Below are 17269 nucleotides of genomic sequence, written 5' to 3' on the forward strand. Positions count from 1 at the left end.
TAAGTCTAGTCTTATTTCCAGTTGATATTCCTCAGTGTTTCCTATTGCCTGTGCATTGACCTTCTTTTGTACCTCGACCTATGATTCCCAGATTCTCCCTTTCAGCCTGTTGGCTTCCTCATTGACCCTTGCCTGCCTTATCTACCTTGGCTTTGGATTTTCCTTGACATTGCCTTTGCCTGTATTGACCCTTGCCTGTCCCTGGACTTCCTTATCTCTGCACCTGGGTTCCTCATACCTGAGTCCCAGCATTACAACAATCTCCTGCAACACAGGTTATCCAAGGAATCCTTGATCTACAACCGCACTAGACTCCACTAAATTCCAGGCCCACAATAACTCACTTAAGAATTTTGACAGTTCTGAAATAGTTGAACTGGAAGAAATAGAGTCCAAATTGGCAGTTTACAGGCAAAAATAGGTCCCCAAGTGTATTTAGTCATATATTTTGTTCTATATAATTTCCTTGATTATTAACTTGATTTTCTGAAACTTTTTTCCCTTCTTCCTGTTTCCTGTTTACAGAGAAGATGCCCAGACCAGAATTTGAGGTTCTTTACATGTTTTCCACCTGTGACTACTGCAATGTCAGTCTCACCTGCTCAAAAGACCGGGACAATTCTGCCACTTTCACCTGCAGTCGCTCTCAGTGCAGTGAGGATACAGTGAGCTACACCAGGTCTGCTGCTCTGCTCATTGATGTCTACACAGACGGCAGCTTGTTTATGTGCAACGCCAGTAATCAAGTTAGCTGGAGCCTCAAATCAGTTGCAGTGGACAATGTCTGCCCACTCGGTAAGATATGTGAATATTATGGGGGCCTAAAATACTCCAATCTCAGGATATTCTTGTTGATTTGTTTTCCATTTCTTAAGGTTGCTTAAGGTTACCATTTGACTAAACTTATGATCATATTTTATAGGCCAATCTTCCTGTTTAACACAATGGTGTAGTAGAATTTGAGTTTGGATTTCCATCTCCTGCACTTTTTAAATCAAAGAGCACTCTTGTTTTCAGGCAGGGGGCCGGTGTTGTTGGACCAGAGCACTTCAGGATAATACCTAAGAAATTAGATATCCCTGATTCAAATGGAACTGATGTATTTTCCTTTCCCTTTGACTTGTATCCACCCCCAGGTACCTGTGAGGGGTCTCCATTGTGCAGGTGGAAGACGGTCCTGTTCTCTGTGGGGCTGGTCATCATGGTATCAACCGTCATTGGGGTCAACGTCTGGGAGGCCATAAGACACAGCTGAGGCAGTTTGAATGAGTCTGAAGGCAGATGTGGAACCAGATATGTTTCTTATTCTACATAGTGTATTTGTTGTATGCTTTTTGAAAGCTTTTTTTGTTGTGTGTGTAGATTTCTTGCTTAAATCTGCAGCTGTAGTGTTATTGACCCTGACTATTTCACAACCATCTTATTTTAATATTCTGAATCATCTCATTTAGTGGTTAAGAAACTATACTTCACATTTCATTATTTGTAATGGGATATATAATTAATACAATTTATTGAATAATCATTTGGCTTATTATGAGATGATTCAGAGTCTCTGAAACTGGGGTTAGCAGGAATGATAATAATAATAAAACATAGTAAGGTTTTTAATACCTTCACACCCCAGCCTGATTATGTTTCTGAAAATAATCTTATTAATCATTATACATTTAAATATTTAATATAATAAAAAAGGTAGATTAAACAATTTTATTTTTATTTTTGGAGCATCTAAACATCTATCTAAACATCCATCCATTTCCTTTTGTAATACAGGTTTTTACACTTCTTCAACTGGTGGTTCTCTAATATGCTTTTAAACAAAATACATTGGAATAGTACATTTAAAGACGTGTATTTGTATTTATTTACAATACACAAATAAAACATCTGCTTTTTAAACTGTGTTGGTACCCTAACAAGATAACACTATGAATTAATATACTCATGTTTTGAGTTACATTGAAATTTAATGGAGTGAGCAGAATTTGGATTTATTCTACCCACCTATTTCATGTGTGAAATACAACAAAGTATTATGATAGGATATATATATATATATATATATATATATACACTCACCTAAAGGATTATTAGGAACACCATACTAATACTGTGTTTGACCCCCTTTCGCCTTCAGAACTGCCTTAATTCTACGTGGCATTGATTCAACAAGGTGCTGAAAGCATTCTTTAGAAATGTTGGCCCATATTGATAGGATAGCATCTTGCAGTTGATGGAGATTTGTGGGATGCACATCCAGGGCACGAAGCTCCCGTTCCACCACATCCCAAAGATGCTCTATTGGGTTGAGATCTGGTGACTGTGGGGGCCAGTTTAGTACAGTGAACTCATTGTCATGTTCAAGAAACCAATTTGAAATGATTCGACCTTTGTGACATGGTGCATTATCCTGCTGGAAGTAGCCATCAGAGGATGGGTACATGGTGGTCATAAAGGGATGGACATGGTCAGAAACAATGCTCAGGTAGGCCGTGGCATTTAAACGATGCCCAATTGGCACTAAGGGGCCTACAGTGTGCCAAGAAAACATCCCCCACACCATTACACCACCACCACCAGCCTGCACAGTGGTAACAAGGCATGATGGATCCATGTTCTCATTCTGTTTACGCCAAATTCTGACTCTACCATCTGAATGTCTCAACAGAAATCGAGACTCATGAGACCAGGCAACATTTTTCCAGTCTTCAACTGTCCAATTTTGGTGAGCTTGTGCAAATTGTAGCCTCTTTTTCCTATTTGTAGTGGAGATGAGTGGTACCCGGTGGGGTCTTCTGCTGTTGTAGCCCATCCGCCTCAAGGTTGTACGTGTTGTGGCTTCACAAATGCTTTGCTGCATACCTCGGTTGTAACGAGTGGTTAATTTAGTCAAAGTTGCTCTTCTATCAGCTTGAATCAGTCGGCCCATTCTCCTCTGACCTCTAGCATCAACAAGGCATTTTCGCCCACAGGACTGCCGCATACTGGATGTTTTCCCTTTTCACACCATTCTTTGTAAACCCTAGAAATGGTTGTGCGTGAAAATTGCTTAAATCACCTTTTTTTCCCATTCAGACATTCAGTTTGGAGTTCAGGAGATTGTCTTGACCAGGACCACACCCCTAAATGCATTGAAGCAACTGCCATGTGATTGGATGGTTAGATAATTGCATTAATGAGAAATTGAACAGGTGTTCCTAATAATCCTTTAGGTGAGTGTATATATTCAACAAAAAATAAACGTCCCTTTTTCAGGACACATCCGGACAATTTTGTAAAAATCCAAATAACTTTACAGATCTTTATTTTAAAGGGTTAAAACAGTGTTTAAACAATTCATGAACATGCACCTGTGGAACGGTCGTTAAGACACTAACAGCTTACAGAGTTAAGGTCACAGTTGAAACTTAGGACACTAAAGAGACCTTTCTACTGACTCTGAAAAACACCAAAAGATAGATTCCCAGGGTCCCTGCGTGAATGTGTCTTAGGCTTGAAGACTGCAGATGTGGCCAGGGCAATAAATTGCAATGTCTGTACTGTGAGATGCCTAAGACAGTGCTACAGGGAGACAGGAAGGACAATTGATCATCCTCGCAGTGGCAGACCACATGTAACAACACCTGCACAGGATCGGTACATCCAAATATCACACCTAGGTACAGGTACAGGATGGCAACAACAAATGCCCGAATTACACCAGGAATGTACAATCCCTCCATCAGTGCTCAGACTGTCTGCAATAGGCTGAGAGAGGCTGGACTGAGGGCTTGTAGGCCTGTTGTAAGGCAGATCCTTACCAGACATCACCGGCAACAACATCACCTATTGGCACAAAACCCACCTTCGCTGGACGTGATTTCCTGCAAGACAGGAATATCAGTGTTCTGCCATGGCCAGCGAAGAGCCCGGATCTCAATCCCATTGAGCATGCCTGAGACCTGATGGATCAGAGGGTGAAATCTCCCCAGAAATGTCTGGGAACTTTCAAGTGCCTTGGTGGAAGAGTGGTGTAACATCTCACAGCAAGAACTGGCAAATCTGTGTCAGTCCATGAGGAAGAGATGCACTGCAGGACTTAATGCAGCTGGTGGCCACACCAGATACTGACTGATACTTTTGACTTTGACCCCCCCAGGGTCAGGGACACATTATTCCATTTCTATTAGTCACATGTCTGTGAAACTTGTTCAGTTTATGTCTTATCTTTTTATGTTCATACAAATATTTACACATTAAGTTTGCTGAAAATAAAAGCAGTTGAAAGTGAGAGGACGTTTATTTTATTGCTGAGTGTGTATATATATATATATATATATATATATATATATATATAGATAGATAGATAGATAGATAGATAGATAGATATACACAAATAACTGCTGCACGAGGCCAAGATTAATTGGAGTATTATTGCAAGTATTAATTCAAGGATAACTAATGTAGAAATAATAATTAAAAAAAACATTAATAAACTTGAACTTTAGGTTGACAAGTAAATATTTATCTCACTTTTCATTCTAAAATTAATTCATCCTAAAATACTAATATAATTATACTGCACAGAAAATACTACTTGCTCCCTTGCAAAAACAAAATACATAAAACCAAGTCATATAAATAAAAAAACCTAAATCCCCGCATTTACAGTAAGAACGGTAAGTCCATGCATGTATTCTTTCAAACAATTATAGAAATACAAATAATAAACAACTTGAGTCATTCTCTATTATTTTCAAAACAATCAACAAAGCCTAAAATTACACCATTCAATTCTATTCTCATTTTTAAACTTTATGTTTTTATTTCATATTGGTGTAAAGTAATGTCCAAAACTGTGGTTCAGAGTACCTGCTTGAAATAATGCAGGTAACGGAGAAGAAAGGTAGATTTAAATTCCTTAAATAACACTATATTGAGGCAATTGTCTCACAGACACTACTAATGTAATTGTATTGATCCCAAAGTTTGCAACATGTTTTAAAAATATATAGTAACAAATATCATTTTTCAAAAGCAGCTTCACAGACAGCAAACTGAAGCTTCTGTGAAACACAACAGTCTTGTTTGAGCAGATATGACACATACATTTCACAGTGCAGGTGCGGTATCACCAACAATCCGTAAGATGAAAATAATATTGTGAAGTCACTTTTATATGGTACTGAAGTAAATCAGATTACCTCATTCAGCTGATTGTCTCATGTATTCAGAAGGTGTGGAAAGAGTGGATTTTGGCTGATGTGACAGTCTAACAGGTGCTGATTGAGATCCCAGTGCAGCACATCTCTGGTCGTTTAGGGCAGAAGTCCAGCACATTCAATAGGTCTCTCTGGAAAGTATCCATTATTGAAATTGTAAATGCTGACAAATTGGTCCATATAAACCCAAGTTGAATTAGACAGAGAAGGGCTGAGCTGGAAGAAAACTCTGGAGAGACTGTGACCCCCTGGATAGGGGTTGTACATCTCTGAAGCAAGCAGGCGGTTGCAATTGATGCATCACATTTCTTAACAGATGTTGCTTAAGGACAGCTGTTAAGTGGCCTGTATGGTGGCATAGATTGTTGCATCCGTTTGGTGCTTCCTCTGTTTTGCTCCCACATATGCATATTCAGTCTGAACTGAGTTGGGGGAGGTGGTTCTCTGTTAAAGTAAAACAAAAAGTAAAATTTGAGTAATTTCATCAATAGTGCACATTTTCAGTTTCTTACATATCCACCAAAACTCTACATTCATTATAATTAATATAGACTATTATTATTATTATTATTATTATTATTATTATTATTATTATTATTGTTGTTGTTGTTGTTGTTGTTGTTATTATTAATATTATCATCACTATCATCATTAACAACATTTTAAAAATAGTATTGCAAAATAATTAGAGAATATTATTTTCCAAAATTGTAAATGACCAGGTTAAAATTACATTTTGTTGAAGTGGTAGTACTGATGAGATATCACACATACAGTTTATATCAATTGATTCTCTCTCTAGTGTTCCAGAACTCTTGTCCCAAAGCAACAAAAAAATCTGGTTTCTCACCAAACTGAGTGCATGTGATCATTTAAATTATAATCATAATAATAACAATAATAATAATACCTGTGACGTATTTTCAACAGAAGCATACAATGTGTTAATATCATTTTCCTGCACTGTTCCTGTTCAATTCACAGATATAAATACCAAGTTAAACACAATACATATATTGTAACAATTTCAGTAAAAATACTGAATGTGCATTTCAGAAAAAAAAAAAAAAAACTGGGTTGCTTTTGGAAGGGCTATGTTGACCAGTAGGTGGCAATCTTTCCCCTTAAGAACACCCAGAATAATATCCCATAGCAGTGAAGGGACATGTGAATCAGAGATCCAGTCAGGATTGTGTCCATAGAAAACTGCACTGCACTTTATTGAAACAAGGGTTCGATTTTAATATCGTGGTCCAATCCAGGGGTTCCCAAACTTTTTTGAGACAGGGACCCCTTTGCCATCCAGATTTTGGCTGAGGACCCCCACTTACTGCTGATAGTAAAAACATGCGAGACACCGGGGTGTTGCTGAAGGTAAAAATGTGCAAAGGGGGGGTGGCGCTGGTGGTATTTTCGTTTTGTTTAAGGGGGCATTTTGCCGCAGACACTCTAGCACCTCCTTGCGGACCCCAAACCCACAACCTGGAATCGGGCCATGGTGACTTGGACTCGGACACAGAGTATGGCAACTACAAGTCTGTTCAATACTAATAAGTGCTAAACAATTATTGGGTGTTGCAATGACAACATTAAGGGATAATTTCAGTGTTTATATAAAACAAAGTCCTCTTATTTTTCTCAGCTCTGTTGTCTGTATGAAACATTTCAGGTTGTATAGATATTGAAAAGATTTTAAATACCTCTCTGTTGTTGATGATGATGACAATGATGATGATGATTCTTGCAAATTATGATAATGATAATGATAATGATAATGACAATGACGATAATCAGGACTGACAAGACAACAATATTGTCACCTGGTGCATATTTTTTCTCTCCTGAAATGACAAAAGTATCTAATGCATAAAAACTAAAATGCACACAATCACTCTGCACTGCAAGAGGTATGTTGAGAGCAATTCATCAACAGATAGATTGTGTTAATGCAGGGGTGGCCAAGACTGTTCCTGGAGACCTGCAATCCTGCAGGTTTTCCAGGCCTCTCTAAATTACTAATCAATGGATACCTCGAACACAGGGACATTTTGCCTAATTAAGACCCATAATTGGTTCAATTAACCAGTTAACGATCTGGCTAGAACAAAAACCTGTAAGACCTGCAGCTCTCCATGACCAGAGTTAACCATCCCCGTGTTAATGCTTGTGTGCACGAATTTATACAATGGCACTAATATGGATATGGTTCTCCGCCAGAATAGCTGAACCCTCTCTCTTCAGCTTAAGTGTTGAGTCCTATTAAGAGGAACAGGTAGCAAAAAGTCAAATTAAGATATCATTTTAGTGTTCTTTTTTATTATTATTGGGTGAGATTGGAGTTCAATTAGCTAGATCTTCAAATTACTCTTCAGCACCCTTTATAAGATTTAAATCTGTGACCTGACAGCATAAATCTGCCAAAATATTAAGCAAAGTGATTTATAATTAATAATAATAATAATAATAATAATAATAATAATAATAATAATAATAAAAAGAAGAAGAAGAAGATTCTTATCTAGCCTACGTACTGGTTTCTGTTAATGGGCAGACATCTTTCACTTCCACTGTGCTGTTGCTCCAGCTGACCTGGTTACTCATGTTGCACACAATAGAGCTGCCATCTGTATAGACGTCCATGAGCAGAGCAGGTGACCTGGTGTAGCTCACTGTGTCCTCACTGCACTGAGAGATATTGCAGATGAAGGTAACAGAAGTGGCTTGGTCTTTGGAACAGGTCACACTGACATTGCATGTGTCACTTGTGGAAAAATTGTAACTAACATTAAATTGTGGTTTGTACGTCTTCTCTGAAAGGAAAACACAAACAAAAAACGATTTAAGAAAACTAATTCACAACTGGCCAAATTGTGAGGTGAGTTATTCTGGAACATGAATTTGGTGGAATCTAGTGCAGTTGCAGAGTAAAAGTCTGTCAGTGATTCCTTAGATTGTTCTATTGAGATTGTTTTCTTAGTAAGGGGTTCATTTGGGCTTTTTTTCTTCATCAGAATTATGTAAGGTTCCTCCTCAGTATGAAACCTTCATAGAGTGCAGACTTATCTCACAGAGGCAAAGAGAGATGTAAGGGGAAGCCCAGAGGTCTGCAAAGAATGGATAATTCCCAGATACTATTCTGAGCTAAGCATTAGCCCAGGTTAGACAGTGGAGGGCAGTCAAGTGTCAGACATCAGGCTGCAGCCCACACTGTACTGATCCTAATGCCACTGAAAGTCAGAAAGTCACAATGATGATCCTCTGGCTGTATGCCTGAAAGCCAGGTAAATCAGTCCTGCTGTGACTGCAATCTCCTTTACAATCTTAGTCCTGCATTTGCAAAATTCCATTAAAATGCAATAAAACTCCCAAAAAACATCTGTGAATTAGAAGCACCTACCTTGGATGATTAATTTGTATGTGATAATGTCGATATTTTGTCCATTTAAATCATTTATTTGTGCTGTATAGATTCCATTGTCTGTCACATGTAGGTTACTGATGACTAAAGAGAAATTAGTCTTGTGGAACTCCACCTTCCCCTCATATTTCGGTATAACTTCAAACATCCCATTGCTATTTGTATATTCCACAATGAGGTTAGTCTTGTTGAAATACCAAGTAAACTTTCTGAATGCTGACTGATCATGTCCTTTCACATCAAGGCAGACAGACTTTCCTTCTAATCTGTACAGGTCAATGTTTTCTTCAGCTCCAGTATCTGAAAATGGAAAGAGATATCCATTATTCATATCAACCCTACTCACTGAGCTGTAGATTTTTCCTTTAGATGTATAGTTGTCCTCATTAATGTCCTAAATATCTCCAGCTGATAATTATTGTTTGGGTAACAATTGATGTTGATGAATATATGTCTATGAATTATCATGCACAATTTAATAAAAATAAGAATTACATAAGCTATCAGACTGGGCAGAGAAAGTGAAAGTAATGAACATGTTAGCTATAAAGATTTAAAAGTCAATAAGAAACCCAAACTTCAAATAATGGAGTAATTCTCAAGACAAACCAGACAAGCAGAGTACATACACTAAGTAGCACCACACATATAATCAGAAGTTAACAAAGATCCAGCTTGTATGTCTTTTTTTAACATGCTGCTTAATATTGCATTCAATTCCTTCATTTCCTACTTGTTATGTTGTTGTGTTGTATTAGTTTAACACACTTTTCGAAGTATACTGTATATGCATGCATATATTATAATTTTCATGTTTTATATGAAAGCACTCGAAACAGAGGTTTCCAAAACAAAGTTGTTGTTTATTAATCTTTTCTAAGAGGTACATCCACTACCCCCTTTTTCCTTAAGATATTATAAACTACACACAGGTCTGTCTGTCAAGGCAGGGTGAACAGGCAGAGGGGAATGTCCACAGGTGGCAGAACCAGGCCCCCTCCACCAGATGGAGAGTTGAGGTGGACAGGTATGGGACAAGGGGCAGCAGGTGGAAGGTCCAGGAAGCTGACCACGATAGGTGAACCCTATACACAACTTCCCCCAACCGTTCCACCACCAGGCAGGGGCCCAGCCACTAGCTGTTTAGCTTCAGGCAGTGTCTCTTCACCCGCTTTGGGCTGAAGACCCACAACAGGTCCCCGTCCCTGAAGTGCGGACCCTTACAGTGGAGGTCGTACCCCCTCTATAGACGAACTCCTGCAGCTCCCAGCTGATACCGGGAGAACTGGTGGGCCATCTCCAGCCAGTTCTGGAGTTTCCGGGCATACTCTGTTCCGGCTTCTGTAGTTGGTGGACCTGTAGAGGGAGGACCATTCCCTCTCCAAAGCGGATGGTGCGAGTCTGGAGATCAAGCAGGCCTCCGGCTAGCTGCAGAAAACCTAACCCTATTATTATTATTATTATTATTTTTTTTTTTTTTTTTTTTTTGACAGACGCCCTTATCCAGGGCGACTTACAACATAAGTGCAAAAATACAGAGAAGTACAAGGTATCAATCATTACAAATTCAACTTAGCTAAAATACAGCAATTCAAAATACAATTTACAAATTCCAGTTCCAATTTACACAAGTATAGTAAAAGACTTCCTATATCCTGGACGTGCTGTCAAGATGTAGGGTTACAGACGAGGGCTACGGGAAAGGGAGCAAGGAGGAAAACAATCAAGAAACAGAGGAGCATAATAAGCTGAAGTGCTATCTAGCAGGGATAGAGGACTAATATTACAAGTGCTGTCGGAAGATGCGTCTTGAGTAAGCGCCGGAAAGAGGTCAGGGACTCTGCTAATGGAGAGGAGGCAGAGTTAGTCTTCTGGCACTGGAGGAGCGCAGTGGTCTGGAGGGGATGTATGGAGAGATGAGGGACTGAAGGTATCTTGGTGCAGTGTGGTCAAGACAGTGGTAGGTGAGGGTCAAATTCTTGAACTGGATGCGTGCCGCTATCGGGAGCCAGTGCAGGGAGCGGAGGTATTCTAACCCTAGAATAAAAGATTCTTGGATGGCGGTGACCCATACTTCATGGTGAAAGGTGCTGCCCCCTTTGTCTAGGTGCATCTGAGTCTGACCGTGCATGATGGCCTGTTTGCTTGATCCTGCGCTCTCCTACACCCAGCACATCACCACACTAACACGCACCTGCAGATTCTTCCTGAGCAACATACGCCGGATCCGTCCCTTCCTCACCGACTACTCGACTCAGCTGCTCGTCCAGTCACTGGTCCTCTCCCGCCTGGATACAGCAACTCCCTCCTGGCCGGCCTGCCCGCGTCCACTACCCGCCACTCCAGCTCATCCAGAACTCTGCGGCTCGTCTGGTGTCTCTCTGCCCCGATTCACACACGCTACTCCACTGCTCCGCTCCCTCCACTGGCTCCCGATACCGGCACCCATCCAGTTCAAGACTTTGACCCTCACCTACCGCTGTCTCAACCACACTGCACCAAGCTACCTTCAGTCCCTCATCTCTCCATACATCCCCTCCAGACCACTGTGCTCCTCCAGTGCCAGAAGACTAACTCTGCCTCCTCTCCACTCTCCTCCTCCAGAGCCGCTCCTTCTCATCCCTGAACCCTAAGTGGTGGAACGACCTGCCCACCGAAGTCAAAACAGCAGAGTCCCTGACCTCATTCCGGCGCTTATCAAGACGCATCTCTTCCGACAGCACTTGTAATATTAGTCCTCTATCCCTGCTAGATAGCACTTCACAGTTTTATTATGCTTCTTGTGTTTTCGATTAGTTTTCCTCCTTGCTCCTTTTCCTGTAGCCGTTGACTGTGACCCTACATCTTGACAGCACTTAGCTTTTACCATCCAGGATATAGGACCTCACTTACTGTACTTGCCTGTGTAAATTGTAAATTGGAAGTTGTAAAATGTATTATATTTTGAATTGCTATGTTTTATGTAAATTGAATTTGTATTTTTTGATGCCTTTACCAAACTGTATTTTTGCACTTTGTTTTGCACTTATGTTGTAAGTTGCCCTCGATAAGGGCGTCTGCCAAGAAAAATAAAAAATAAAAAATAAAATAATAATAATAATAATTATACAAAAAATTCACTGAAATTGAAAAGGCATCTAAAGGCAATGAAAAAAAATAACATATTCTGTCCCCAAACATACTAGAATGATATATCTAGGTTGCTATACTAAATACAGAATCCTAAACTAAACCATAGTAATAAAAACTATAAAAATAGAGAAACTTACTTTTCAGTGGATAAGAAAGGAGCAAGAAAATGTATAGCCGTATTGCCATTTTGGAAAGAAGACAGTCTGAGTTACTTCCTTATTCAGATATAGCTCTTAGTTCTAAAGTATTTTCATAGCATGTCACACTTCCGTTCATGCATATATGTAGCACAAGAACTAAACTAATTTTGACAGTTCATAATTTTCTTCACAGGACATGAAACTAGTTTTGAGCAGTAAGTTATTAGAAAACTATAACCCTGCACTCTGTGAAAGCTTATTGTTAGTCAGATTCTTCTCTCTTGTACTCTTCTATATACAGTTTTTAGTTTTTTCTGTCAAAGTTTTCTGTCAAAGGCATATACAACTTGAGCAAGATTGAGCAAAAGCATTAGGTTAAAACCACACACAACCTGATTGGTCCAACTGTGCTGTCACAGGAAGTGAACAGGAAATTATGGCCAAAGAAGTATGAATTCAGAACATAGAAAAGCAGCAGATTATCTGCGTTAACATGAGACTATTAGGTATTGACTTAATGTATTTATTTTTAATCAGGTGCTGATTATAACCCCTTTGATTAGGGTAAGAATATTGCCATTTATTTATACAAATTGTATATATTTTTTTAATGGACTTAAGCTGTTGTTCAGTGGTTCAGTATCAAGTAGGAACAATGAGGTAACACTTTATAATAAGGTCCCCGTATAAATGCTTTATGAAGCCTTAGCAGATGATGAATATCTAATTTATAAAGAATGGTTAATTATTACAGCTATAACTTGCTTGCACAATCGCATTAATTTGTTTTATTAATATACAAATTTATTAATGGTTTTGGTAACATTAAAAACAGCATTTATTAATGGTTATAGTGATAAGTGATAATTAAATCCTTAGTAATGTGCTTTATAAAATAGAAATAATGGCAATAATAAAGTATTTGTTCATGTTTGTAACTTATTTGATCATTCTTTATAAATTATTTCTTCATCATCTGTTAAGGCTTCATAAAGCATTTATAAGGGGACTTACTTTAAAGTGTTACCCTGAAGATAAACTTGAAGAGGTAGAATGTCATTTAGAACATGCTAGAGGCCCAAAGAAAAACACACAATACTTTCCGAAGGTTTAGATTTGTGCGTTCCCAGTCAAAGGTTCTTCATGGGGTGTATTTTGCTTTGCTAGCACAAAGACTGGAAGTGAGCTGAACTCTGATTGTGCAGATCTGTTTAAAGAATCAATAAGACCAACAAGAAAACAAGCAACATAAAACTAAAGAACATGAAGGGGTGCACAAGCCACACAGGATATGAGGACAAACACAGAAACCGAGATATGTGAATTATTATCTATTTTATGTAAAGTGGTATATGTTAGTTTTAATGAATTTATCTGGCTTTTAAAACAGGTGGCTTAATTTTTTGTTCATCCTGCACTCAGATAGGGATATTAAATATCTAATATGAGGATCATGAAATTACTTATAGGGTGGGGCCATTACTGATTTTGAAACCATATTTGTAAATTGCATAAGTATTCTGCTTATGCTTGTAGCATAAGGCACAGATTCTCCATTTCAGTCTAACATTTTAGAACAGGTTAGGATTATGTCTGATGTAAGGCATCATTTTAGCCTTCCCTAAAACAGTACAGCTTCTATGAGTGATTGCTTTCTGGCATGTTGTTTCATGTTCCTTATGTCTTGGGAGCTGACAGGGGGCAAATTAATAGATATTTTCCCATTATGTTTGAATTAATTGAAAAAAAAATGCTTACAGAAGCCCTGATTCCCCCCTTGAGTGCACTTGTTGCCATTTGAGGATGCAGCTGCAATAGGATTCCCTTGTCCTATAATGCCACACCTGTCCATCATTCGGGTAGATGATGGAGTTAAAAGCCGCAGGAAGGAAAGAGACGAGAGACAGAACAATAGGAGAGCAACAAGTGAGCATCGGAGAGAGAAAGATCAGAGGACAGTTTTTTAGTTTTAATTAGGGTTGGGGCTTACAGGGAGACAGTATGACTGGGCAACAGCCAGGGCTCAGGGGCGCTAGCGGGCTAGAGAGAGCCAAGTTGGAGCTGCTGTTGCCCCATGTTCCTGTCTCCTGCATCCACCCTCAAATTTATTTGGATATGGAGTAGAGAGAAAGAGAGAGAGTGAGAGTGAAAGAGAAAGGGAGAATTAAAGACATGGCTGTATCAGAAGGGAGTGTGGCCTGCATTGGTCGAAGTGGTAGTGGTGGAAGAGGGATGGCAGGAGCATCCCCACCTGGGGTCAGTACGGTGGAAGAGCGTGTGTGCGACAGAAAGCCACTGACAACTGACAGAGGGTGCAGGAACGGGTGAAGTGGGAGTTCCAGTCCTCTCCAGGAGTTCCGCTGAGCTACTGTGTGTGGACCAGGATATGGCAATTTTTATTCCCTTCCTCTCCTATAATAAATGCACACAGATGTGGCACTGGGACTGAATGATCATACTCTAATTGGACAGAGAAACGGGACTTTAAAATGCACTGCACTTTCTTGTTTTGGTAATTTGTTGCTTCTCTGTTTTTATAATTGTAATGATTGCCCCCTGCTCCTTAAGTACGACTGGTAGTAATGTTATGGTGTGCATGTAGATGTTAAAGTTTTTTTTTTGTCTGTCATGTGGTTGCTCAAAATAACTAAAATAACCTGTGTGGAGAGGTTTGTGTAATTTTGTTAATGGAGCTCCCCATCTTCTATAACTACCTAGGGTGGCGTAGTTGGGGTTTAATTGTGGGAACAAGTGTCACTACCACCTGTGACAATCATTGTGGATACATGTGACTCATTTTTTACTCATTTGTTCCCCAAAGAAACTATTTATGTATTCATGTTTTGAAGCAGCAGTTAGGGTGGGAACATGTTTTTGTTTTCGAATTTCCTGTTCAATGTGGCTTGAGTCAGGGCTACTCATTAGAGTTGCACAGTGATCACATAAAATTGAAATATTTTGCATCTGTGTTGACACACTTGACTGAGAGGATATGCTGGGCTGTTATGTTCAAAATAAGTGATGGGACCAATTTTTATTAAGTGTTTTAGTTGTTATCTGTGTGTTTTAGTGTTTTCAGATGGTTTTACTTTTGTCACATGGTGTGTATTATAACACTTGTAAGTCTCTGTAACTGACACAAAAAGATACAGAAATGGGAAGCTAGTTAGTATACACAAAACCACCAAGTAAAAATAAATAACAAAAATAAACATGCTTTAGACATGTTTGAAAATATCTGTGAATGTCTGTGTGAGACTGTGTATTTATGTGGGTGCGTGTAGGGTTGGTCTTGACAAGATGATGTGTATTTAAAATTTAGCTATTTGATATTTCAAGGTATATTGAGGTAGTCTGCATCATTTCAGAGTAGGCCTTCATCTTCAACTAGTGACAGCTGGAGGCACATCAGGCCAAATATAGTTCACAGTGCTGTTTCCAAATCACTTTGGTGAGTAACTTTCACAGAAGATGGACGCTCATGTGGATTGAAGCAAAAACAGAAAAAGCAAGACATTTTACAATTCTGAGGAATGAAATGTAACAAACTTCCTTCCCTCTGTGATATCAGTTTCACTTCACATGGCACAACACAACCACACTTCCTTCCTGTTGATTAAAACTCAAGAACATCTTTCCGTCTCCCAGTCTCTGTCTTTACGACAGCTACACCTTGTGGTGGGGGTCTCGATGGTCTCCTCTTCACATCCATGCTGTGATTCCCTCAGCCCAGTTGGTTAAGGCCAAATAAACTGCATTGCTTCAATTACTACTTCTATAGGGGGTTGTCTGAGCTACTGAAGTGTCTTTAGCACCACTGACAGATGATTCTAGACATAAAAGAGCTGGAGGAAAGCCCAGACACACTTACACATGTGGTCCTTGAGAATTAAAAAAAATACAACTGCAGGTTTGAGGAAACCAGTGGGAGGGGAGTTCTGATTCAGACTCTTCGTTGATATTATTATTATTATTTTTTAATACCTTAGCAAAATAAAAATACGCAAGCGTATTGCTGCCACCAAAAAAAAAATAAAAAATACAAGTTACCACAACAAAAATTGTAGTCCAAGACCATTTGTAGTTTTTATGGGTTAACCTTGCAATTAAGGTTGGCCGTGCACCGGGTCTGGAGCCCGGAGCCAGCTCCAGGACCCGAAGCTGGAGTGGAGCTGGACAATTTTTGTTAGTTGTGCTCCAGAGCCAGAGCGGAGCTGGAGCTGGCATTGCTAGAGCCGGAGTGGAGCTCATCGGAGCGCTTCGGAGCCTGAAGCCGGAGCTGAGGTCATGGAGGTGCTCCACTCTTCCCCCCCTTCATTAAACTCACCCAGATATTAAAACTAGGGTGTGTAATCCAGAGAAGCTAGCCGTTAGCAAGCTTGTTTTGAAAGCACAGAGCCCGTCCTCGCTTCAGAGGCGTCTCCAGAGCCACGCCCTCTCTATCACACATGCGCACACACACACAGAGCAGAGTCTCAGGGCCAGGAGGAGAGACGTGTTGGCAGAATCAATTGCAATGGTTTCAGATTACCTCATGTCTTATTCGCAGGTTAAACAACTTATTTACAGTTATTATGTTTTTTTTTAAAAGAAAGAAGAAGTATAAGGTAGCTGCGGCTCACCTTCCATTCTCGCGCTCGCTCCGCACAGCGTCAATGTTCCCGCGCTGATGACGTGTGATTGTCTGCACGAACAAATTGCGTGGCGGTATGCAAATATAGATTGACAGACAGGAAGGACATCCTATCATTACATTCGGACCGAATGCAATGATTGGTCGATCATTTTTTAGTCCTGTCCCTTCCACAGAAATTATATATATTGTAGCGTTTCGAGAGCTCTAACAAATTACCTTCCTTGAAGGATAACACAATGACGACAAGGTGATCTGGTAAATAGGAGGTAGACTTTATTTTTTCTGTCTCTACACCCCACAGGCTTTGTTAGCCAAGCCCACGCCAAAATAATAAACCCACACCGACTTCAGGTTCCCTATTTCTCTGTGACTCAATGTCAGCCACTTTGGTTGCTCGGGCAATTTATTGTTCAGCTTTGGTTCCAACAACACCCTCTCTATACAGCGTCCTCTTCTCCAACAACCCGCCCCTCTCCCTGTAATCGCTATTTATAACCCCTCCCACGTGATTCCCTCCCTCCAGTCCTTGTGTCTCCTTGGCCTGACCCCTGACCCCACTAAAACACGCCAAGATCCCTGGGTTCTGGAACAGGGAGCCCCGGTGTTAAGGTATAATGCTACAGTTGAAGCAACCCTTCGGGTCCCAGTGAATCAGGCACCCCAGTTTGCGCTTCCAGTAACAATGTAGACTCTCAGCAGGAGACAGGCCCGGGAAGTAAAGTCACTAACACAATGTCTG

The 17269-nt window shown here is 39.9% G+C and overlaps 1 protein-coding gene across 2 annotated transcripts; it reads right to left on the reverse strand.

The window, feature by feature from the left end:
• Positions 1-3273: 3273 nt before the first annotated feature.
• Positions 3274-12244, reverse strand: LOC136768748 (SLAM family member 9). 2 transcript variants are annotated; one of them, XM_066723107.1, is made up of 6 exons: positions 11892-12244; positions 8602-8922; positions 7736-8014; positions 6905-7045; positions 6115-6173; positions 3274-5648 (listed from the first exon to the last, which is right to left on the reverse strand). In XM_066723107.1, the coding sequence occupies exons 1-6, from the start codon at positions 11938-11940 to the stop codon at positions 5541-5543; spliced, it is 957 nt and encodes a 318-aa protein (XP_066579204.1). In that variant the 5' UTR covers positions 11941-12244; the 3' UTR covers positions 3274-5540. The 2 variants fall into 2 exon arrangements, 1 of the variants encoding a protein (XP_066579204.1); XR_010822024.1 differs by lacking the exon at positions 6115-6173.
• Positions 12245-17269: the final 5025 nt, after the last annotated feature.

Source organism: Amia ocellicauda, chromosome 14, assembly GCF_036373705.1.
Source record: "Amia ocellicauda isolate fAmiCal2 chromosome 14, fAmiCal2.hap1, whole genome shotgun sequence".
Classification (NCBI taxonomy): Eukaryota; Metazoa; Chordata; class Actinopteri; order Amiiformes; family Amiidae; genus Amia; species Amia ocellicauda.

Bases quoted from the DNA above. Each gene is read 5' to 3' on its own strand.
- LOC136768748 (XM_066723107.1), bottom strand. From the start codon at position 11,940: ATGGCAATACGGCTATACATTTTCTTGCTCCTTTCTTATCCACTGAAA. The intron at 7,046-7,735 runs GTACGTAGGCTA...TTGTCATTTCAG, and splicing joins CTGCCCATTAACAGAAACCA to GAGAGAAAAAATATGCACCA. The intron at 5,649-6,114 runs GTATTATTATTA...TTACTTTAACAG, and splicing joins CTGTTGAAAATACGTCACAG to AGAACCACCTCCCCCAACTC.